The following is a 24,984-nucleotide window of genomic DNA, read 5'->3' as shown; positions in this document are numbered from 1 at the left end:
AAAAAAAGCCTTGCAATACTATTCCAACTGTTTTACATTCTGATTTCAAAACCTGCCAGGTTAATGCAATCAACTAATTCTCTCACTTCAAAATAGCTTGTGCGTAAATGAGAAACAATTATTATTAGCACCTATATTCATTCATTCATCAGGGCACATCTTTCAAGCTGGAGGAACCTTTCTCTGCACTCCACTTAGCTTCATTTAATTTAGTGCTATTCTGTTTCACGGGTTTGTTTTACTGGAATGCAAAGCTTGGGTTGGCAAGAATGCCTCTTGGGTACCCAGGCTGAATTTGACTCAGTCCATGGAGAGTAAGAATATCCCAAGGCATCTAGTCCTTTCTTATAATTCAGCCAATCCACCATTCTGATAATTGGTACGTTTCTTTACAAAAAGAAAAAAACCCTGAAAGCATGAAAGGCTAAGTTGACTCAGTGAGATCTGAGCTCAGAACGCAGAGAATCAGAACAAATACCACAAGGCATTCAAACTGATGCTCTAACAACACTGCCAATGCACCACCTTAATGAATGTGAACTAGCAACTTAACTGTAAGGAAGGAGTAGTGACTTACTCAAGAAATTTTAAAAATTAAATAAGTATGGTTGTGTGGTTAAGAAACCCACTTTGCAACCCCATGGTTTCAGGTTTAATCTCACTATGTAGCACCTTGGGCAAGTTTCCTGTTATAGCTCTGAACCAACCAATGCCTTGTGAATGAATCTGGTAGCCAGAAATTGTGCAGAAGCCTGAACTTTTATACCATGAATCCCAGTATGTATTATTTTATATACAATGAGCTGTTTAAGATTTGAAAGGCAAAGCTGGACTAATATGTATATCTGTGTGTGTGTGTGTGTGTATTTGTCCTTCTCTCCTTGACCGCTGGTGTTGGTTTGTTTATGCCCCATAATATAGAAGCTAGGCAAAAGAGACTGATAGACTAAGTACCAGGTTTTAAAAATACAATTACTGGGGTTGATTTGTTTCACTAAACCCTTCCAGATGGTGCACCAGCAATGACTGAAACAAGTAAAAGATATATATAAAAAAAAAACTTGTACTTACCTTTATCAAGATTAACAAGTGCTTTCAGCTCTTTGACAACTTCTGGTGTAACTAAAGTAGCATCAAACCCAAGGAATGCTTCTTTCAGAGCTAAATTTAAATTGTTATCTTTATAACTCTGCAGACTTTTTATATAATCAGGAAGGTGTAAAGCACAATACTCAGCCACCTCAGAACCTAGATGGAAAATAAAATACTATTTTAATACAACTGGCAATATTAAGTAATGATTTCATCTTCTGCATATAAGCATTTAATAAGGCAAGCATGGGCAACCTTTTTCGGGAAGTGGGCTGCATGAGAGATGGTTTACCATCAGGCAAGCTACACTATTAAAAAAAATTCAAGGTAATTTTTCACTGGCATACCATTCAGAAATTCCCAAGGGGCATAGTTTGCCCATGACTGTAATAAGCTAATATTAACACATGCAAATTATGTAATTAAATCTACTCAAACAAAATTGACCAGTAATGTCAATTTTGGAGTAGTGAAGGAACTTGCATGTAGACACTCAACATGTCAGAAACAGCAGCCAAATCTGCCCATACTGTTTAAACAAAATGACTGTATTATATCTGTGAATACACTGAACATCAACATTAATACCATTGTATTATTAATGGCACTATATGCAAGTGAAACACGGAAGGCAACTGAGAAAAATTAAAACAGATGTTTTCCACCAAAGATGTTCCAGAAAAATCCAGAGAATTTCATACCATAATCTTAGAAACAATTCATAAGAAGAGTATCATCACAGTATCTCCAAGACACAATAACATATTGAAAAATATAACTAGTTTGGTCACATTTGGTGGCAGCCAGACCATCAGGAAGGTAGAGACAGCATTGAGATGAACAACTACAGGAGGAAAGAAGAGACAGTGAAACTATGGGCAATATGGTATCATGGTGTTGAATAATTCAGCAAGGCCTGAAAGCAGGTAACAAAGGGAAAACAAGATGGAAGTAATTAAGAACCACCACCCTGAAGAACACACAATATACACCATGACAAGGAAGTGGGGGAACTTAATGTACAATATACGACTAGTTTATACTAAATATTGTACACAAATACGACAATGATATATCAAGGACTCATCAACATCATTTAATGTCCACTTTCTATATCACTGGAAATCATTCCTCTTCCTCAGATCAGATTAGTAAGGATAATAAAAGCTATTATATTCTCCCTTTCACTGACCATTCATATAGCTACCCACCACTTACCCTCTTTTTTACCTTCAATCTTGTAACAGCCATTTATTTATCCTATGCTATTCCTATCTTTATACACTTCCATTACTACTCATGACTCCTTCAGTACCTTCTTGGTCCATCCTCTGCAATTGCCCTCTCTTCTGCACATTCAAATGATCATGTTAGCTCTGAATGAACCAAGACAATGTAGAGTAGGGAATCCTGAAACAAAGCAACCTGACAAGTATTGATGTTACAATAAGATGCATCCAGTGCATTATGTGAAGTGTTGGATAAATGGAGGGATGATGGAGTCAAGAGAACCCTTAGTTTAGCAGAGACATACCCTTTTCGAATGCAGTTTCCATGAAAAATGTACCTAGTACACTCTAAAGTGGTTAGTGGATGTATGGAGACATTTTGGGTCCTGAGAGATCTTTTAGTCTTGTCAAAGACATGGCAACCTCTCTAGTGCTGGTGCCACAAAACATGCAACCCATACACTCTGCAAAGTGTTAGGAAGAACATCAAACTGAAGAAGCCATGCTAAATAAAAAAGAACAAGAGGCATGGCTGTTCTGGCCATACACAAAGTGGCTAGTAACACCAAACAAGAACCAATTCCAGACCATGTCAACCCATCTAACTAATATTTGCATGGAAAGTTTGTCATTAAATGATGATGAGATGATGACAAGGTGTGATTTCTAGTTGGTTGCACAATGATGTAAAGGTTCCCTTATTAGGGTATCTATTATTAAATGTCTTTCCTCCTTACACAACAAGCCCAAAGGCTTCAAGAATTTTGTGCTGCCCTTTCAGGTTTGGTAATTTCTCAAACTCCTTCAACAGACTACAGAGAAATTCTTATCGAAAGCCTCACATTCTAATTTTGAATGCTGGAGATTCTCTGACTTGATCAGCAATTTGAAAAGCTGTGTGAATTACAATGTTCTTTCAAAGATTACGATGTTACACTTATAGAAAATTTGCCTAAGGGCATATTATGCATTAGTTGTTTGCAAATGCCATGTTCAATATCTCATCACTCTAAAAGTTTGGAAACTGGGATTATTTGCACTGCTTCTTCTATTGAGCTCTTCTACCATTACTATTTCCAGAGGCAACCAGTCTTGAATTCTTGTACTATAGCTTTAACAAGAAGAAAGAGAAAGGGGTTCTTTATTAAATTTCATAATCCTAGGTAAAAAGTTGTTGTTGTTTAGCCAAGATCAACTCTGATTTAAGCAGACATGATCATCCAATCTCACATTACCCAATGTGATTTTCCCCTTTTTAAGATTAGTAGAGTGTGATGAGGGACTTTTGGCTGTTATCTTTAACAGGTGAGTGTTCATATAGAGGCTCTCTTGAAGTTGTCATCCATGGCATCTAGAATGAAGTGAGGAGTGGGTGAGAGGCAAGTTCAGAAGGAGAAATGTATTGAGACTGCAGCAAGATGTTCTCATATAAAATCACTTTTGCATATTCAACCAAATGATACTATAAAATATTTATACCTCCATGGCCATCATAAACTGCCAACATAGCTGTGCTGGTTTCTTCATCAAACTCTGCCAAGCAATTGTGTGCATCCTAAATACAAATAAATCAAGTCATTAATAACAGCTTCAAGTTAATATATCTTAAATTTTCTGGGACATGACATGATGATCTTATTGTAATAAGGATAAAACATTTCATTTAATCAATGATCAAGACAACATAATTTTCATGCCAGTTCAACCTGCTTTGTCTTACCAAACAGGTTAGCTGAGTTGATCTGCAAATTACACATTTATCAACATCATATCACCGACCAGGAGATAGACAGGATAATACTTGCTAATTTTTTTTTTAATTATTCTTTGAAACTGGTTTGACCAAAGAACACATCAGATATTTCTGTAAATATTGGTCACACATGACTGTCAAGTAATGATGCTTTTTTTTTATCATTTCCAGCTTTAATTCCATACAATTTGAATGATGGGGGAGAGAGGGAGAGTAAGATAAATGATTATAGTAGTACTAAGCTATTTACCATCATACTAAATTCAAACAATCCAGGATGATTAGCATTTTATAAGTGAATTTTCCTTCAAAATTTTAAATCAATAGAGTATCAAATTAAACAAAAGAAAATGAAATGTAAGGGAAGATATGAATTGAAATTGTCCACAGTAAAAAACAACAAAGTGATCATAACAACAACTATGTAGATGACTAAAGTTTGTAAAAATAAACAGAAAATAAAAGGTAAAAGACCAGAGGAGGTTATTTAACAAACAGCCAAAGCATACTGTAGTAAAGAAAAATGTCTTTTTTTATTTTGACACCAAGACATTATGTCCAAACTATTATTTAAGAATTTATTTTTCTATATTGGCATATACTAGACAGGTTTTGACACTTATACTGCATAATTTCATCTGTGAAGCCCAACATCCCAAGTTCTGTAATGATCACCATTTTCTCATGTACAAATACTATTCACCATTAAGACACATCACTTTTCATTACAATAATTCACAAACCCAGACCACTATAATTAATCCTCCTACAGGCATCAAATGACACTTTCTTTGTCTAGTCACACTTTTAACTTCATATGTAGTTACAAAACTGCCCAATAGATCAATCTCCCCTCATTTCTTTTGTTTCCCCTGTCACAACTATCTGCTTTTCACCTTATGTTACTATGAGTGAACAGACATAGCTTAAAGTAACAAGGATTCTTTCGTTTATGGAACAGAAAGCAAACTCACACTTGCTATCACGATAAATGAGCTTAGAACACCATGAAAAGGTGGCATTAAAAAGGGCATCAAACTGTAGAAACCAAGCCCAAAATAAAACATACAAGCAACACGTGCTCCTCTAACCCACCTGAAAGGCAGTAACTCCAAATAAGAACTGACTTGAATAATATTGTGCTGCCCAACACATGCTGGTGTGGAAAGCAGATGTAAAACAATAACAATATTTTATACATTGTCTTTACAATAAAAGAACTATAAGTTGTCAACAATCCTCAAACCTTTTTTCCATCCCTACCATACTTCTACTATATTTTTACTATAATCCACTCTCAGCAAAAATTATTTAATTAACAGCAAACAACCTGAGCAGTTCCTATAATATCTGAAGTACTAGTTGGTTGTATCAACCTGCTGGATATAACATTGCCTCTTTCACGTATCTTTGATAACATCTTATGAAGTTGCTACCTACTCTCTTTCGCCCAACTTATTGAAGTCACTTCCACGAAGGAACAGGAAGTTTTCTTTTGCTATTAATTAGTATGCCAGTCTTTACTCTGCTGAGCTTGAGGTGTTTGGACTCAAAACCACTCCTCCAAAAAATTCTGTAAAAGTTCTTCTAATCATTATTACCTTGAGAACTATAATGAATAAAAAGGGGCTGAGAACAGAATACAGGGGAATGCCTATCAGTATATTAAATTCTTCGTTAATTCTAACATGCTTACAATAACTATAACTTGGAGATCTATCACTAGCTATAAACTAAAAATATTTCTATTCACCCAACATCTATGTTGAGTTGTCAACTTCCATAAATATAACTTGGAAGTAAAATTACCACACCGAATTTTAGTTTAAAAACCTACTTCCTTTGCAATTATAACATGATGGTAATATGGACTCAGATCAGATTTATCTAATCTGAATGTACTTGCAGATCCCATTTAACTGTAACTCATGTGTCACCTAACTGGCAGCTCTGTAAAACAACAATCCAATATCTCATGCCTGTTTAGCTAGTATGCCAGAAAAGGAAGTGTATAATATTTGTGTTTACGAGCATATTAGGAAGGAATTACAAAATGAATAGTAAGATTTATATACAAACTATGTCAACACGAATAGAAAAATAAGAAAACACAAGTTTGCTTTGAATTAAGCACGACCTAGAATTACAATTTTGACTATTCTTCGTAGTGGGATGAGCCTTGTATTTGTGCAGGGGTTTTTTTCTAGTTGAAAGCACTAACCACTTAACTATGAAGAGCACATTATTCTTGTTCAGCCAGAAACTAAAGCAATCCATTAGAGAGATTACGACTATTGTCCCTTGAAGTTGACTTAACAAAAAGGTCAGTTTCAAATTTAACCATATGTGCAGTAAATATTGGTGGCAAACTGAAATTAACATTCGTTTCTAGTACCATATTCAACTCATGTGGTCGACTGACTGAAGTCAAAACCATGACGGCACAGAAAAAATGGCTGTTTAAGTCATAGAGCTATGTCAAAAGTTGGGTAAGTGAACAAATGAGACTAGTTTCTTAGTACATATCTTGATCAACATTACAAAACCAAGATAAACAGCAAGCTTATCACACGCACAGCAGTTGTGCCTTTAAAATGAATGTTCATCTGGGAAATCGCTTACAGAGCTGGGATTTTTCTTCAAATTTTTATATCACTTTCATAGCAATGATGCCATTAGAGATTTTAAAAAGTTCATTATATTAAACGCGTAATGGTAAATAAAAGCTTCATTAATGATTGAGAAGGATACGCAGTTTAAATCGTATTATGAAATCATACACTAAATGTAAATAAAAATCAAGACCTGGTTAGGAAACGACAATTTACGTTATATGTAAACATATATTGCTTATTCGTAAATAATCGACCGCAACCAACTGAAGTTTCATTATAAACAATCGATAAGGCATTACTGGAATGGGTAATTACGAATCAGACAGATTACTATGTGAATTACATCACACACTATTAGAGGGGCAATTTGATATACAATAATAAATATAATAATAGTAATAATAATAATGTGATTTCTAACAGAGAAGAACGAGATGGCTATAATCAATTTTTCACCAACTACTTCGAGCTAGTTCCCAGGATCCATGCATAGCCACTGTTTGGCAAATGCCCGATGAAATCAATGAAATTCGAAAAGGAGGGAAAACCTACATTTGGGACGGAACAATCGATTCTTAGAAATCTGACATGTCCAACTGAAATGAATTTCAGATGTTACCTAAATAGGAATAACCTTCAATCTAGGAATATCTATACGTGCTACACGAACTTCTGGCACTCGTATATATCGATGTAACTCAAGGGGCTCCATAAATCTTAGCATTTTTATTTCCAATTAAACAAAACGAATAAATAACAAGGCATGATTAGGATAATGCACAAAATTTAAACTGAATTTTTTAATTTACTGATAAATTAAAATGAACACATTAAGGAAGAAATTCACGACCGATCCACCGTGATCGATACAAAAATTAGAGGTTACATATTAAATGCAAGAACAATTTTTACAGGTGTGTATGTATGTATATATATATATATATATATATAAAATTATAATACAGGGTATCAAGAGATACCACCACGCTGAAAAAATAGCAGTCAAATCCTGACTCTAAAACCACAAGGGTATCAAGAGATACCACCACGCTGAAAAAATAGCAGTCAAATCCTGACTCTAAAACCACAATTGTGGTTTTAGAGTCAGGATTTGACTGCTATTTTTTCAGCGTGGTGGTATCTCTTGATACCCTGTATTATAATTTTAAATAATTATTACCTTTGATGGTTTTTATTCTCATGCTGACCACTTGATAAGATCAATATTTTAAATATCGATCCTATCCTTATTTATATATATATATATATATATATATATATATATATATATAGCTTTTTAGTATGAAGTTTTAAATATAACAGCTCAAAATATTGAGCTAAAGCGCAGAAATTAATTAGTCAGAAAGAGGATAAATTGATGTCTAGATGTTGAGACATTTCCAGATATTTTGCCTTTGACCAACGGGAAGCTGGAAAGAGAGAGCTGAGACCAAACTTGTGTGTACAAATGGCGCGCTTTTTCGGTACCAGTTCAGAGCACTGAGTTTGAATGGTTGCACTATTAAAGTTACTAGGGAGGGACGGGAACCTATGACGACATAGGAATATCGGCTAGATAAATTAAGATACGGGGCTAGAAAGAAAATAACAGTAAACCAATACACACGATGAAGGAGGGTTTAGCTGGAGATAATCTAAATATTTCCTTTACAAATACATTGTCTCTTGTCAAAGTTCACTAGTTAGATATTAAAATGAATACGATGTATACAAAAGAACAAAAAGAAAATAAGTACAAATGAAATATAAATATTAACTACTGTTAATAACTAGAGACAGCTTCATTCAGGTGCACTTATTGTTGTAGCCCAACATGCTAGAAATAGCAGCTATGTTCCTCGTTAATGCATACATTCTGTTGCTAAAGTAACCCATAGAAATATTTTTTTTTAAAATATTTTCAATATGACCTGAAAAATAAAGACAAGATAGTCATGGTTAGAGCGTCTTAGATTATAAGTCTGCTGGATCAGAGCTGACACGAGGCTAAACAATAACAACGACAGAATCATCCCGAGCTAAGGAGGAATACTATATGTAAGTCACCCGGTCTGCAAGAAATAACAACAATATTACTGAAATACTACTGATCATAGAGGTTTACTGGATGAAAGTGGCTGACCAAGGGCTAAGCAACAGACTACTATTCTCTCTATTTCTAACATATCGTTTGACCGTGCCGAGAGTTCCTTGTTGGTAGACGAGTTAGTATTTTCCATCTTGAAATTATTTTTTGTTTCAGACGCTAAACTACAGGATAGCCTAAAATATATAGAAGATAAGATGATATGTAAAAGTTAGAAAGCAAAAATTTTAATGATTGCCTTTTTTTTTTTTTTTGCTTGACTTTCAAATGATAAAATGAAAAAAATATGAAATACAAGTATTTATAATGAAAAACAGACTCTTGCTAACTCTCTTAACAGGAAAATAATCATCGATTTTTATTCATTTATTTATTTGTCACCAGAGACGGAAATTACGTTTAAAATATCGGACTGAACCTAGAAGTCCAACTAGAATTAGATAATCGGTGTGTTTGCATGTACATATACATTATATATATTATATATAATATATTTTATACTGTAAAGCTTAATTTAATTTTAATTTTTAATAAATTGATTTTAATTGAGTTTTTACCTGTAATTTTGGATGTTATCCCTAATATTATATATATATACATATATAGGTTGATATTTATTAGAACCAACAAATCAAGTACGCAAATGTTTAATATTTAATTATGAAAGTGTAATCATTTACGTGTAAGGGCAATCAATGTTCACAATATCCAGTCGAAACTTGAACAGATTTTCCTATATCTGTCTTATTGCCCCTTTATATAGTAATAAAGGCACCAAGGCGCCAGAATTTATTTGTAAAGGAAAGGCTACATTTTCAAGTTGAATCGTTAAAAATAACTTTTTAAAAAAATATTTCGAAAAAAATGATAATAATGTGAAATAAGAAGAAAATATTTAGAAGTTCAAGGTAAAATAAATATAAAAGTTAGTGATAATAATTAAAATAGAAGAGGAAAAAAATCTCTTGTAAACAGGTTAAGGGAGGAGGAGGAGGAGGTGGAATGAAGAAGTCTACCTCTTGAGTTAATCTCCAGCCTTGCATTGATGATGCTCCATACGTGAAATTCTTGCCTTGACCGTCACTTGAATGCTTCTCAGTGATAGGTGACGATAGATAAACACCCATGCTGGCGCTGAGTTTCGTGTTGATGTGTTAATTGAAATGAATAATTACAGAACGGGGCCACGATAGTCTCCACACGTGCATTCTATTTCGCGGTTTAGAGTTAATTATCACGTGACCTTTCTACGAGCTGAAGATGAATTTGCACAATTTTGATTTTTTTTAGCTTTCAAAAAAAAAAAATTGAAAAATTAAAAATATATATCAAAGAAGAACTGCTAAGAAATTTAATATGTTCGTGTATTATTTCTTAAAATTATTTTCAAAATAATTTTTAATTGATAATTGACAATTTTTTGCTCTGTTAGACGAGCCATAATTTTCTACCAATCACAGACAGAATTGGCCGTTGTATCATTCGACCAGACGCGATTGTCTCCCTTTAGGTGACGCAGTGCCCGAGACGTTAAAAAGTGAGAATAACGACGTTTTCCTTTTTTTCTCTCGGATGGCTTGGTGGACTTAAGACAACCTTGTTCTTCTTTCAAACAACTTTTGATTTGACTTCTTGATATATATATCAACTTCTGTTTATTGAATTTACAATTGGTTTTTTTCATTGACTGGAAATCGAATTTATTGAGAGTTGTGCCGGCAATCAACTACCAATTCTCTGTTTTTGGTAGTGATAGTGGTGGAGTCCGTGTTTTGTTGATGATGGCTGAGACTGAAGCAGAAAATCGACCGGATTTAAAAACGGACAGTGGTGATGAATCAGATGATTTAAGTGAAGTTCTCGAAGAAAGTCCTTGTGGGAGGTGGCAGAAGCGTAGAGAAGAAGTAAGTATTCTATGTTTCAATGTTTTCTCGTCTCTGTCCCATGTCATCCCTACACAGATAAGTCACACGTATACTTGCATTAATGGACTAACACACACATTACACACAATCTCTGTGTGCGCAAGGGAGCTTGTTTTACGTTTATTAAACTATTCAAACTTCATTTTAATGCTTTGATCGCATATATCTATACAACATAGTCACTATTGTGAAATATCATTTAAAATTTGATTTGTTTACTGACAAATTCAATTTTTTTCGATGCTTCATATCTCACCACTAGATAAAATGTAATGGTATGTTCGTGAACCACCAACTATTATAAAATTTTGAGCTGGTTTTCGGGAGTTTCTTGATTGACATCAATGAAATTGTTGTACTATGTTTTCCTGATAGGTTTTTTTTCCCTCAGTCATCATACTTTTATAACTAACTACATCACAATAAACACTATATGTGTTTTATATCAGAACTCTGGTATGTTATAACTAGACAACGAATCCAACCTTTAAATAAACTATATAAACGCATTTAACAAGCCAAAATGAGGGGGTTCTTCCGACCCGCTACGAAGAGTAGTCAAATATTTTTCAAATCACACCAGACCTTATTAAAAATACTTAATGCAGTCTTAGAAATACCATGTTTGAAGAAAGATGGGATGGTCACTACAAGAATGCTTTTGATCAACTCTGACGCATCATTATAATAAGCTAAATTGTTTACTACTGGTATCATATCGGGAATTTTTTTACTGACAAGAGACGAGATCTATGTAAAATATTTTGTCAATGTTTATGTGAAATTGTAAAGACTGAAAGGAGAGATGGAGAGAAAGTTCTATTAAAAATACATGTCATGTTAAGTATTTAATTTTATACATGTTTGTTAACGGTGAAACTATGTACAGGACTCTCAATGATTCTGCGTAGATGTGTTTCAGTGAAGTTCTTTGGAATGTGTCATCAGAGATGGAAGGCTATGTCCTGTACTCGACTGGTCTCTCTGATCGTATCTTTCATTGCCTGTGTTATTTTGTTTTGTTTTTTTTCCATTGATACACTTTTGAGTTCAAATCTTACTTAGGGTCCACTATGCTTTCTATTACTTTCAAGACTGTAGAGAAAAACCAGTTATACGAGATCGAATCTATTGATTATACACCCACTCATTAGAAAGCTGTCATCTATGCCTAGTCAGAATTGGCAGAGTCGGATAGAAGGCCTCGCTGTATTTTGTTCCGACTCTCTGCGTTCTGAGTTCAAATCCCATTGAGGTCAGCTTCGTCTTTCATCTTTTCGGCGTCGTTAAAAAAGATTTTACGAATCAAGAACGGTGGATTGGCTGGACTTTAAAAACGTCGGATCGGATTGTCTTGAGGTTTTTGTTGTGGATCCTTGCGTTCTGAGTTCAAATCCGGCCATCGCCTGCTCGAGTGGTAAACTTAATCCGTCACAGTTTACCCCCAGTTACCACCTTGAGTATTTTTAGCAGAGTTCCTTCTGTTGCAGGTATTCGGGTCATGTCTCCGATTAGAGGATATTTTCTTCTCACCAGGTTGTCACGGGCTCTTCTATCTAAGAAAAAAATGTGTACGTTTTTATAATGTTTAACAAACATAATTAGTCTAAATTTCTAACATAAGCACAAACCCTCAGTTTTATTTCATTTATTTATTGTTAACGTGGAGGGAGGGTCGTATGTAGTCGATCATATTGACTACAGTACATGATTACGACTAATTTTATCGACCTCAAAAGGATGAAAGGCAAAGTCTACATCAGCGGGATTCGAAATATAATATTGACTTAGTAACACTACACTAGACAGATAGATAGATTTCGGCAATTGTCAGAGGGCAAGTTGGGCGAGTGTACGCATAATTGTGTAAGTATTTTATAGAGCGTGTCTTACATCAAGTTTAGCTGAGGGTGGTCTCTGGCAAGATACAATTTCATGTGACAAGGCTGAATATATTCGTCACTCTTTCCACAAAATATAGTAGGTCCCCTTGCTGTTTTTCTTCTTGTTCCCTTCACCATTTCTCGCCTTGTACACATTCGTGTGTGTGTGTGTGTACACATATACCAATCCTACAAATAAGTCACTCGACTTGCTAGAAATAGCAATCGTATGTCCTTCGAAATAACAACTTGCCTTTTTGTGTGTGTGTGTGTGTGTGTGTGTGTGTGAAGGAAGGAAAGGCATATTGCAGAAGGTGAAGTGGTCCTAAATGCCTTATCTGTGCCTGAAAATAAGACTGGATGGTTATGGCTGGAATTTTTTTTATCATAGGTCTATTGCTCTATCAGACCTAACTTGAGGCTAAACACTAATCGTACAAATACGCTTTAATTCTGTCACTATAGTGAATAAGCAATATAGATTATAAGATGTTTCATTTAAGAATTGTGCAGTAATGGTACCGAAATTGATTAAACAGTTCTGATTGTTCTCGCTTGTCAGCTGGAAATACACTTCAGCTATTTGCTGCATTTTCGTTGGTTCTTTTCCTTGTTCAGTTATTTGAAATCACTCTTTGGGTTGGGCCAAACATGTGTGAAACTTAACAGCATCTCTCTCTCTCTCTCTCTCTCTCTCAGCTTCAGTTCCCTTCCTTGCTTCCGTTTTATCATTCAATCTCAAGGCTACGTAGTGTTGTAAACACACACACACACACATTGACATTATTCAGAGTCTGGTGTAAGACACGCTCAATATTTAATTCCAGTCATATTTTAGAATTTTAAATTAAGTTTTAGGGTCACCTTGTAAATTCTTGTGTATCTCTTCATTTTTTATACAAGAATCTTTTTTTTTTCCTTTGCATTTTCTCCGAACTAATTCGCTTAGTGAATTGTTTTGGTTTTATTGTTTTATGACAAAAAATTTGACCCTTCACTCCCTCCCTCTCTCTTTCTCTCTCTCTCACACACACACACACACACAGTTTTGAATGTTAGATTCGTCACCCATATGTATTATTTGCTAAACCTAAAACTCCGTTTATAGCTCAAAATTTCCCATTGGATCCTTCTGTAACTTAATAGATCGCTAGGAGTTTCCTTTTAACTGTACCGGCAGCACCAAACTTCTTTCTCGGGTGTTATCTTTGTTGAGAAATATATGCATTACCAACGGTTCGTTGTACATTATTTGAAAACCACGTTCGTTGTGCATTGACGTCAGGAAGGGCAACTCAACCGTAGAATACTGTCTCACGAATCTCGTCCAACCTATATCAGCATGGAAAAAGTGGATGGAAACACGATCATACATGCATATATATATATATATATATATATATATATATAATTTTGTTTAAAAGAGTTCCAACACTGTCTGTTTTTTATGTTTTATCTATATTCCTGCAAAACCAATGTGGGATATAGAATATGGAATATACAATATATAATATAAAATAAAAATGGATGGTACAATGAAATAAAGTATTGAATGTCTTATTGAATAGATGAAATATTGAGTGTTCAATATAAAGGATTAAATATATAAAGGCGAATACGTATTTTCTATACCTTGTGGTATTTCATCATGGCCGGTATGACAGACTTTAATATACATAATTTCGCTTAGGCATTACGGGACTTATAACCATGTGTAGGACTCGATATGCTTCAGAACGAAGCGTTAATCGAGTACAGAGTGGTAATGGGAAAATGAGATGGCAAAGGAGTAAACGATTATCTACATATTAAATAAAAGATAAGCTTCTGAAACAGTTATGGATATCCAGTCTGGGATTGATTAAAATGTAATTTAAGGTTTCTCAAATAGAAAGATAGCACTAGAAACAGGGACCACTAGCTTAGTTGTTCCTGCTATAAGATGCAGTAGACTCATTATTGAGTAACAACTTATAGCTTCAAGGTGCTACTCAGGCATTCAACTATGAGTTCACTACATCTTATAGCAGAAACAGCTGTAAGCTAATGAAATTCATAAGATAATCGTTTATTCCTTCATCTCATTTTCTGACACACACGCACACACACATATGAATGAGATGTGGAGGAGGCATAGCTGTAGATTGGTACCCCCCCCCCCTCCTACCCGAATTTGTTTCCCCATAGCTTTCTGAAAAATGCATACACTTCAAGGAAATTTTGCTAGGAATATGTTTTTGATAGTTGTAGATTATGTAATGTGATGTTTCAAATATCAGGTCATCCCATAATTTCTGTCCGATTTTACCTTTTTTAAAATTGAATGAAATTTAATAGTATTTTAGAATGTCTAATGGATTTAATAATTATTTTTACACATTTGTGTGTACATTTAAACGAATTAAATATTATTTTATAGAATAATAGAATTAAAATTTCTTTGATTAAACCCTTTCTAATATGGAAGTATCCAAAGAGCATTTAAGGCACATAATGCTTTATGAGTACAAAAAAGGAAACTCTGCAGCCGAAGCGACTCGAAGCATACACTCAGTTTATGGGAAAGAATGCTTGAATGAAAGAACTTGCAGAAGGTGGTTTGCTAAATTCAGAAGTGGAGATTTCAGCCTTGAAGATGAAGATCGAACCGGACGTCCAGTTGAGTTTGATGATAAGCTCCTTGAGGCATTACTTGAAGAAAGTCCTGCATTATCAGTTGAAGAATTGGCAATAAAGCTTAGTTCAAACCATACAAATGTTCATCGTCGTCTTCAACAACTTGGAAAGGTTCCTCATGAATTTTCCAAAAGCAACCGCAAATCCCTAGCTCTTCTCTCTATTCTCATGAACTCATTTCACCCTTTTTGGATAGACTTGTGACTGGTGACGAAAAATGGATCTTCTATCGAAATGTTAAGCGTTGTAAACAGTGACTTGGTAAAAGGGGAAAAACTCAACCACAACCGAGAAGGGAACTTCATGGGAAAAAGGTTCTTCTCTCTATCTGGTGGGATTGCAAAGGAATAATTCACTTTGAATTGTTACCACCTAATGCAACAATCAATGCTCAAGTCTACTGTCAGCAATTAGAGCGTTTGAAGCAAGCTTTGAAGAAAAAAGACCCGCTTTAGTGAATCGAAAAGGAGTGATGTTTCATGAGGACATTGCGCAACCCCACACTGCAAAGATCACATCACAGAAGATCGAAGAGCTTGGTTGGGAAAAAATTGTTAATGTACAAAGTTACAAGCAGTTGCAGGTATATGATTTTGGCCAATCCAACCCTCGATTGTCCCTATGGAAACAGCATACACAAAACCTTTGCTTGGTCTCTCGACCTACCAGGAATAGCAGGCCTAAGCGATTTCCACTTGTTGAGTGTTAATAACCCTTAAGTCAGTTCTCTCGAATGTCACATTTTATGGGACTCGCAATTCTTAAAACACTGGACCTCCAATCCGTATTAAATGTACTTTCTCATATGGTAAAATTATTTTACAAGGTTTTGTAGTGGAGAAAAAATATCCTCATTCATTGTCACCAAGACTACACTTCATACAATAACTATGTTAGTAACCAATTCTTTCACCACTTTTTTCTTTTAAACTTTGTTTACAATTTTATCATAAGAAAAATTAAAGTGCATATAATATTGATCTGTGGGGCCCAGTAAGTGTTTTAAGGATTGTAAGTTCGATAAAAGGTTACATCCGTGGAGATTGACTTTAATTTAGATGTAGTATAATGTGTCATCTCATTTTGTTATTTTTTAAACATTATGGTGTAGTTTAAGGAAGATTTGGCTGCTATTTCTAGTGGGTCGAGAGACTATGTAAAGGTTTTGTGTGTACTGTTCGCAGGGAGAGTCATGGCTTTCAGTATATTCGGAAGGAAGGCTTTGATTGGATTAAATACTTGTAACTGTTTTATTATTAATTTCTTGGGAAAATGAATGTAATTTTCGACATCAGTATGCAAAACTGTATCAGAGCTACATTTTTTGAAAATAACCTGGTGAAAATTTGAAATAATTCAAGTGGTTGCAAGAAATTTAAAAAGATCCCATAATAGTAATCCACATCCTTGAAAATGCATTTCTGGAAGGTAAGGAGTAGACAAATGGCTTAAGAACCATACTGTCAGTAAGTTGAGTCCATACCTTAACATGGTATTTCTCAATGTAGCCAAGAGTACAGTGAAAAATTTAACATACAAGCAGGAGTTCATCAAGATTCAGTTCTCAGTCCCCTCCTATTTATCATAGTCATTCAAACCATAACAGAAGAAATTAAGACTTTATGACGACTTTGTTCTTTGACAAGTTTTAATGAAAGATAACTTGTCAAAGACCAAAGTTCTGATGAATTGGAAAACAGACAGGACTCTTCTCACATTAGGTAAATGACCAAGGTCAATGTGGAGGGAAAGTGTAGGCATGAAATCAATGCAGTGTATCCAGTACAAGCTATTAACACACAAGGTGCAGTGGAATCACAGGGAGGTTCACAGAGAGAGTTATCTTTGTATGTGCAAATTGCACAGAAGCAATAGACACTGAGGACACATGGGAAATAGACTTTCTCAAATGCCTAAGTGGTGCCCTAGAAGTAGCAGTTATTGTTACCTAGGTAACTTACTTAGCAGTGGAAGATGTTCTGAAAGAATAGTTGCTAGAATATGAGTAGGATGGAGAACTTTCAGGACTATGTTGAGTCCAATGTCAGCTTCTGCATGGTTTCTTTGGCTGGATGCCCTTCCTAATGCCAACCACTTTCCATGACATTCAACTGAGCATATTTGCTTTGTTCCTTTCTAGTTTTCACATGTCTTCAACATTCATGGCTCACATCTCACAACCATGTAGTATTGATGTTTGTACACAAACATAATACAGTCTGCCTGTCTCTCTAGGAGAAAGACCTTTTGTTGCCAACAAAATAGCTGCTTGTGTGCACTGGAAATTGTACCAAAGCTGGCATTGGAGTTCAAGAAAGTTTTCTGCCTTGCCAGCTTCTTTTGGACCATCCGACCCATGCCAGCTTGAAAAACAAACATTAAATGATGATAATGATGTGCATGTATACATCATCATCATCATCATCATCATCATTTAATGTCTGTTGTCCATGCTGGCATGATTTGGACAGTTTGACCAGGGCTGGTAAGCTGAGGGACTGCACCAGACTCCAGTCTGATTTGGCATGGCTTCTACAGCTGGATGCCTTTCCTAATGCCAATGCCCTTCCTACAAATGCATATATATACATGTGTCTTCATCATTTAATGTCCATGCTCCATGTGCTGGCATAGGTCGGATGGTTTGACAAGATCCTACATATTCAAGAATTGCTTCATGATTTATCTCTTCTGGCATAGTTTCTATGACTGAATGCCCTTCCTAATGCCAACCACTTTACAACATAGACAGATGCTTTTTTTTTTTTTTTGTATTTATACCACCTGCACTATTGAGGTTGTTATTCAGCTTCATGCTAGTGGATGAGGGCATTGAACTATGAGAAGTGGGTGGGGACAGCACATGTTCTTGTAGAGGATCCACTTTGGCTATTCACATCTAGTAGGGCAAGGGGAGAGAAAGAGGAAATAAGCAACTGGAGCTACAAGATACATAACAGCAAAAGTTTGGTTTACTTTTTAAAAGAAGCGTTAGGAAGGGCATCCAGCTGTAGAAACTCTGCCAAATCAGATTGGAGCCTGGTGTCGCCTCCTGGTCCACCAGTCCTCAGTCAAATCGTCCAACCCATGCTAGCATGGAAAGCGGACGTTAAACGACGATGATGATGATGATGAAAATAAGGAATTGTGGTCACACACATATATGCAATTACACACCACTCCTGCTGCTTACCCCACCCACTCTCTTCAGCACCCTTCTATTTCTCCTAACTTATGGCTCCTTGCTCACCCATAATGGTGATGAAGTACCTAGGTGGCTCTGCAAGGCAAGTTGATGAAACAGTTTGCAAGTTCATATGGAAAGGAGAATGACAGGGTGGGGAGACAAACTGCCAGAATGGGTTGGGTTGAAGGGTGGGTGAGCAAGGAGCCATAAGTTAGGGGAAATAGAGGGGTGCGGTAAGCAGCAGGAGTGCTGTGTAATTGCATATATGTGTATGACCACAATTCCTTATTTTCTTCTTTTTAAAAGTAAACCAAATTTTTGCTGTTATGTATCTCCAGGTAAAACCCTGTCATCAAACACATTCAAGCCATTGTTCACCTTCTCTTTGTATTTCACATTACTTTTTTTTTTTTTTTTAAGAAACAAAAAAAACAGTAGGGTATGATTTGTGGCAGATTTGGCTGCTAATTTTGACAGGTCAAGTGACATAGAGGTTCAGTAGTTAACTTGTATAAAGCTAATTTCCTCTATAATGCAGTAGATGGTATTTGATTGTATTTAAACAGCTTCAGTTAATGTATTATTACTGGAAAATTTTCAGACATGAAAAATGAGAAACTGTTTGATGATGTCAGGTGAAGCAGCGAGCTGTTTTGGCAACAGATTGTCATGAGAAGCATGAAAAGCTGAAGTGTTGGTTTATTAGGCATTCCAGTTATATAATATGATCTTTGACATGTGCTTTGATTGTAGATATCTCTGTTAACTGCTATGAAGATGATATGCAATTAACTTTTTTTAAAGTCATATGAGCCAATCCCTCAGCTAGTGATTTTTGTTTTAGAAAGTAAAATGTGCTAATCTCATCACAAATGTGTTTCTTTGCTTATTAAAATTTAAGAGCTGTTTTTATTGCATGTATAGAAATAGTCACATATTGTGACAATGCTTATTTAAATAAGTGACATCCTTATCATTAAACATCCACTTTTCCATGCTTGCATGGGTCAGATGGAATTTGTTAAAGCATATTTTCTATGGCCAGGTATCCTTCCTGTCACCAATTCCTACCTGTTTCCAAGACAGGCAATATTTTCCTGTAACTAGACATGTTTTCCAGAGACGACTGGAAACTAATGGTCTAGTTTACACACTGGTGATGCTCATTTACAACCATCATGTAATGTCAAGACAAGGTTGCACACAAACATACACACACACATATACACTCACATGTACATATATATATATATATATATGATGGGCTTCTTTCAGTTTCCATCTACCAAATCCATTCACAAGGCTATAGAAGAAAACACTTGCCCAAGGTGCCTTGCTGTGGGACCAAACCCAAGACAATATGGTTGGGAAACAAGCTTCTTAACCATACAGCCATGCTTACATCTGTACCCATAACTAAAAAAAAGTTGTCCAGATACAACTATCACCTTCTTGCTACTCCCTTTGTCCCCAGTACTCATATGAAATTTTCCATTGCATCTTATGGATGCTACTGCCCACTTTGAGAAGCATTAACCTCTATGCTTTGTCTTCATTGGTGTTTTTCTATTGTTAATGTTCAAAGTTATTTCTTTTGATATGAAGGTGGGTATTTAATGATGACTGCTGCTTCTCAGCTCACAACTGCAGAGACATTTTTAGGCTAGGTATGTTACTGAAAATGTAGCAGACAGTGCAATTGAAGAATCCAAGCCATTTCCATTTGATGACTGAATAGGTAATGCTAAGAGAAATATTAATTCATCAGTATTAAGTCTGCTACAACACTGGTTTGAATCCTGCTTATGACAATAGTAAAGGATAAATCCCTAACAAGTTGTGAAAACAACTGAATATGAAAACCCATCCAACTTAGTGTACCATGGAAATGTGTGTTAAACAGGGAAAGAACAAAAAATTAGGTACAGATTTTATAAAAAACAAAAATCTTAGTTTCTAAAGAAAACTAAAAGTATTAGCTTATTATTGAAAGGCAACTGGGCTCTGTCCAAAATTCCTCTGAAACATGCGTCATTTTCTTATAATATACAATATTACTTGGCAATCAACTGAGGTAGACACTACTGGCAGATTAATAAAGGCAGGAATCTTCTGAGGCTAAATTAAACTGTCAGTTAAAATGTTTTATTCTTGATAAGATTGTTGCTAGGATGACTGTAACTGTCTTGGAGAGGACTCAGCTAATCGTCCAAATAACGAAACTGACATTAATCATACGAATGAATTCTACATGCTCTCTCTCTCTCTCAAATTGCAACCATGTAGTCTGTGAATTGGCAGTATTGTTAAAGCATTGGTTACAGTGCTTTGCTGAGTTCAAACCATACTAAGGTTGACTTTGCTTTTCTTCCTTTTGGGGTCAATAAAAAAAGTACAAATTCAAGGTAGTGAATTGGCTGAACAGCAAGAACATTAGACTGGTTACCTTTATGGTATTTGTTCCAGCTTTTTACTTTCTGAGTTCAAATCTCAATATTGTCTAATTTGGTGGTAGATTTAATCCATCACCTAGTTTAACACCTCCACCTGACTTCTTCAGTACTTTTAGTGGAGCCTACTCTATTGTATGCATTGAAATCAGGCCTCTTGTTTGAAAGTACCTTCCTTCATTTCTCCCACTTGTCTTGGTTCTCTGTGAAAGGGTCTTGAGCATTGCCCTGCCTCCTAGCTGAAGGATAAAAGAAAATGGTATTTCAGATTTAAAATACAAAATAAAATCCACTGGAGTTGGTCACATTTTCATGGTTTACTTTGCATTTCTTGTCTATCTGAGAATGGATCAACAGGTGTAAAAGGAATGACATGTGGTTTGAGTTATGGTAGAATATGCTTAAACTTAAGTCCATAGATGTTTGTGTGGAGGAGGGAGAGTTATCAAATTAATTTCACATTGTCTCTTTGACTTTGTCATTCTTTATGGATATATTTGTCTGGAATTGGCATTTCTCTCATGGGTCAAAACGGGTGAAAAAGTAAAAATTATTTTACAGAACATTTAACCCTTTATAGCATTCAGAATATTTTGTCAAATGTAATGCTTATTTTATCACATTCTTTTGAATTAATCATGCATTATCTTGTAGCTTTGAGATTTCAATGATGTGATTGTTTATTTTTAGAATGACAGTATAGGATTAGTATGAGAAGCCAGATCTGGGCTGGTTTGACCATAAAACAAGTGGAATATTTAGATCAGACATGACTGGTTTGAATGCTAAATGGTTAAACTATCATTCTTTATATACTTTATTTCTCTGGTATAAAGTGATTATGTATTAAATTCAAGCAGTATTTTGAGAATTCTTTTCTTTAGGATCTTTATCTTTTTCATATGAGACTTGAGCTACCACCTTGTTCTGACTATTTTCTTGATCTAACCAGGAATCATCACTTTATAATTTTTATAATTTTGCTCTTCCACTCTTCAATTTTCATATTCATCTTACATGTGTGTGTGTGTGTGCACGTGTATATATATATATATACATGTTCTTTTATTCTTTTATTTGTTTCAGTCGTTGGATTGTGAGCTTGCTTGAGCACCAACATGAATATACATATGTATGTATATGGCTGTGGTTAAGAATCTTGCTTTGCAGTCATATGATTTCAGGTTCAGTCCCATTATGTGTCTCCTGCTGTAGCACCGAGGTGACCAATGCCTTGAGAGTGAATTTGGTCGATAGAAACTGTCTTTCATTTGTGTGTGTGTGTGTGTGTGTGTGTTTCACCCACCACTTGACAACTGGTGTGAGTTTTTTTTACATCCCCATAACTTATTGGTTTGGCACATGAGACATGTAGGCTAAATACCAGTCGTTGAAAATAAGTACTGGAGGCACGTGCCCCAGCATGGCTGCAGTCCAGTGATTGAAACAAGTATAAGATTATATATGATATGAACTGTTTGCAATGTATGTGAATTTAGGATAGGAGAGTTGTCCTTGAACTTTTGCAGGCTCTTCCAGCCTGGTAAAATTGAAACCAAGTCAATATCTGCAGAAAAAATTGTGGGAGAGAGGGAACAAAATGCGTGTTGCAGAGTGAACTATGATAAATGGATGCACCCAAGAACCAAGCAGTGGTCTTAAATTAGGTATGAGTGTGAGTTTTGAGATGTTCCGGTTGTGGTCTTCCCATCTTTAATCAGACTTGAAAAAAGCTTCGCCCTTTTTTTTTTATTTATTTAATTCACACTTCCTGATTATTCAAGACAATAGAGAGGAAGCTATTGTATGATGGGTATACTGTAACTGGAAAGTTCGCAGTGAGTAGTAATTGGAGAGAATTTGATATGTTAGGTATCTGGTGGCTGTGAAAGCATTGTCAGATCTCAAGAGATACAAACACATCTGATGCTTCATTTTCCTTGTGTTGTTTTTAACTTTCCTCTCTCACACACTGCTATCACCATTGAATTGAATGTATTATTTCTAAAGATGTTTTGGTTATAGTCATTATTTTTGTTATGTTCAGCTAGAATACCCAACACATTCAGATAAGTGTGTGTGTACCCCATGTTTATTAATATAAATAATTCAAAGACGCCATCTGTATGAAAAACAATAGTTAAGTCAGGGGCATTAAATACCTAATTAGAAATAATTATGCAATGAGGAAAAGGCATTTGCTCAATGGCTTACTATTTCTTTCTCCTTTTGTCTCATTATCTCATTCACTCATTGTTATCTCGGTCACTTATTCGTTTGTTCTGATTTATTCACTTGTTCATTCATTCATGCTCGTTTATATATTCTCATTCAATCTTTTGCTTTCTCGATATTTATTTATGATCTGACTAAATTGTATGAATTTAACATTCAGTTGATGTTATATATTGGTTTCAAATTTTGGCACAAGGCCAGCAATTTTGGGGGGTGGGTGGATAAGTCAGTTAAATCGACCCCTATGTTCAATTGGTACTTATTTTATCAATCCAGAAAGGATGAAAGACAGAATTGAACTCAGAACATAAAGATGGATGAAATGCTACTATTTTGCTTGGTGTGCTAACAATTCTGCCAAACTCACCTGCTTGGTTAATGTTACATATTATCAATTCTATCAAATCAATATAAATTATTTAAACTGAAAAATGTCCTCACTCTCTGTATATAAATGTTTTTTTTTTCCTTTTCTGTCTCCACACACACTCACACATATGAGAGACAGAGAGAAAGAAAGGACTAGGACAAGATTGTCCACTCACTGTTAAGAGAAATAAAGAAAATTTAGTGAAATGACTTAATTATCAGAAAATGGAAAGTTGTTTTTCTTTTCTCTCTCTTTTTACTCTCTCTCTCTCTCTCTCTCTCACTCACTCACACACACACACACACACACACACACACACACAGGGGTGGGGGATAAGGACAGCAATCTCCAATGTGTTCTCCTTTACTAAATTTTAAGGGAAGTGAAAAAAAAATTTGCAAAATTACAGTTACCAGGAAATGAATAGTCAGGAAATAGTGAAATATTTCATTTGTTTCTTTAAAATTATAATCACTAGATTACTTGGTCATGAAGTAAATCTAAATTTAAAGTTGAGACAGGAAGTAAAAGCAGAGTTGCAAGCTGTTACTGAAAGCTGCACAAAGTGAGCTGTAGGTTTTGAGCAAAGATGGTTTTCAGAGCAACAGTTTTAAACAAAATATACTAAAATCGAAATTATTAAGATATTACTCTCATTTTAGATTTATTCAAAAGGTTGATATGCACTTTGGTTACATATACAGATGTAGTGATAATGTAGATAGTGATATCAAATTTTAGATTATTGCATCTTTTACCACTAAGCATTTTCCATTGTCATGCCTAAGTTTGGATGTATGGTTTATATAATGATTTCTTTATTAATAACTAGCAGGGGCACCCGGCATTGCTTGGGAATGAAATTGTTGCTTATATACTTGAAGACAAAAAGGCAAAATATGCTGTATAGAAATTTGAGGACATTCTGTAGATGGACTCTCAGATGAATGATGGCTGGTGCCTCTCATGAATGGGGAAAATTGAAGATGTGCCAAAAAGCCTCATTGGTACTTGGAAACTTTTACGAAAATTAAAATGGGGATTAGATGAAAAAAATGATTTACGTGAATATCCTCACAAGAGTAATTGAAATAAATGGTGATTGTGGAACCCCCCACACACACGCACGCGCGTGCGCATACACACGTGTGTCTTTGTAAATATGTTTGTATACATTTATGTATGTGTGTGTTTGTAAGAGACAGTGTGAGTGAGAGAGAGAGGTTTGTTGTCATGTATACGTACATGCATAAATATACATACATCTTTGGATGTATGCATATGACAACACAGCCCTTGACTCACTCACACTCTGTCTCTTACAAACACGCACGCGCGCGCATACACACGTGTGTCTTTATCAATATGTTTGTATACATTTATGTATGTGTGTTTGTAAGAGACGGAGTGTGAGTGAGTCAAGGGGGGTGTGTGTATGTGTGTGAGACAGAGTGAGAGAGCG

General features: G+C 35.2%; 2 protein-coding genes across 16 annotated transcripts in view; one reads left to right on the top strand and one right to left on the bottom strand.

The window, feature by feature from the left end:
• The window catches only part of LOC106876200 (protein phosphatase 1G), a 42,964-nt gene extending 32,932 nt beyond the window's left edge, over positions 1 to 10,032 (bottom strand). For both annotated transcript variants that reach the window (XM_014924657.3, XM_014924658.3), the window contains exons 1-3: positions 9,813 to 10,032; positions 3,801 to 3,876; positions 1,072 to 1,248 (exon numbers count right to left, since the gene is read on the bottom strand). In XM_014924657.3, the coding sequence (XP_014780143.1) occupies positions 1,072 to 1,248; positions 3,801 to 3,876; positions 9,813 to 9,923 (364 nt within the window). In that variant the 5' untranslated portion in view covers positions 9,924 to 10,032. The remainder of the gene's footprint in view (positions 1 to 1,071; positions 1,249 to 3,800; positions 3,877 to 9,812) is intronic.
• A 236-nt stretch (positions 10,033 to 10,268) lies between these two features.
• The window catches only part of LOC106876198 (nuclear receptor-binding protein), a 126,581-nt gene continuing 111,865 nt past the window's right edge, over positions 10,269 to 24,984 (top strand). For all 14 annotated transcript variants that reach the window (XM_014924653.3, XM_014924643.3, XM_014924652.3 and 11 more), the window contains exon 1: positions 10,269 to 10,700. In XM_014924653.3, coding sequence (XP_014780139.1) covers positions 10,575 to 10,700 — 126 coding nt within the window. In that variant the 5' untranslated portion in view covers positions 10,269 to 10,574. The remainder of the gene's footprint in view (positions 10,701 to 24,984) is intronic.

The sequence above is a fragment of the Octopus bimaculoides genome, chromosome 9 (genome assembly GCF_046866305.1).
Source record: "Octopus bimaculoides isolate indiv1 chromosome 9, ASM4686630v1, whole genome shotgun sequence".
NCBI lineage: Eukaryota > Metazoa > Mollusca > Cephalopoda > Octopoda > Octopodidae > Octopus > Octopus bimaculoides.
This window is presented reverse-complemented; position numbering and strand designations above follow the sequence as displayed.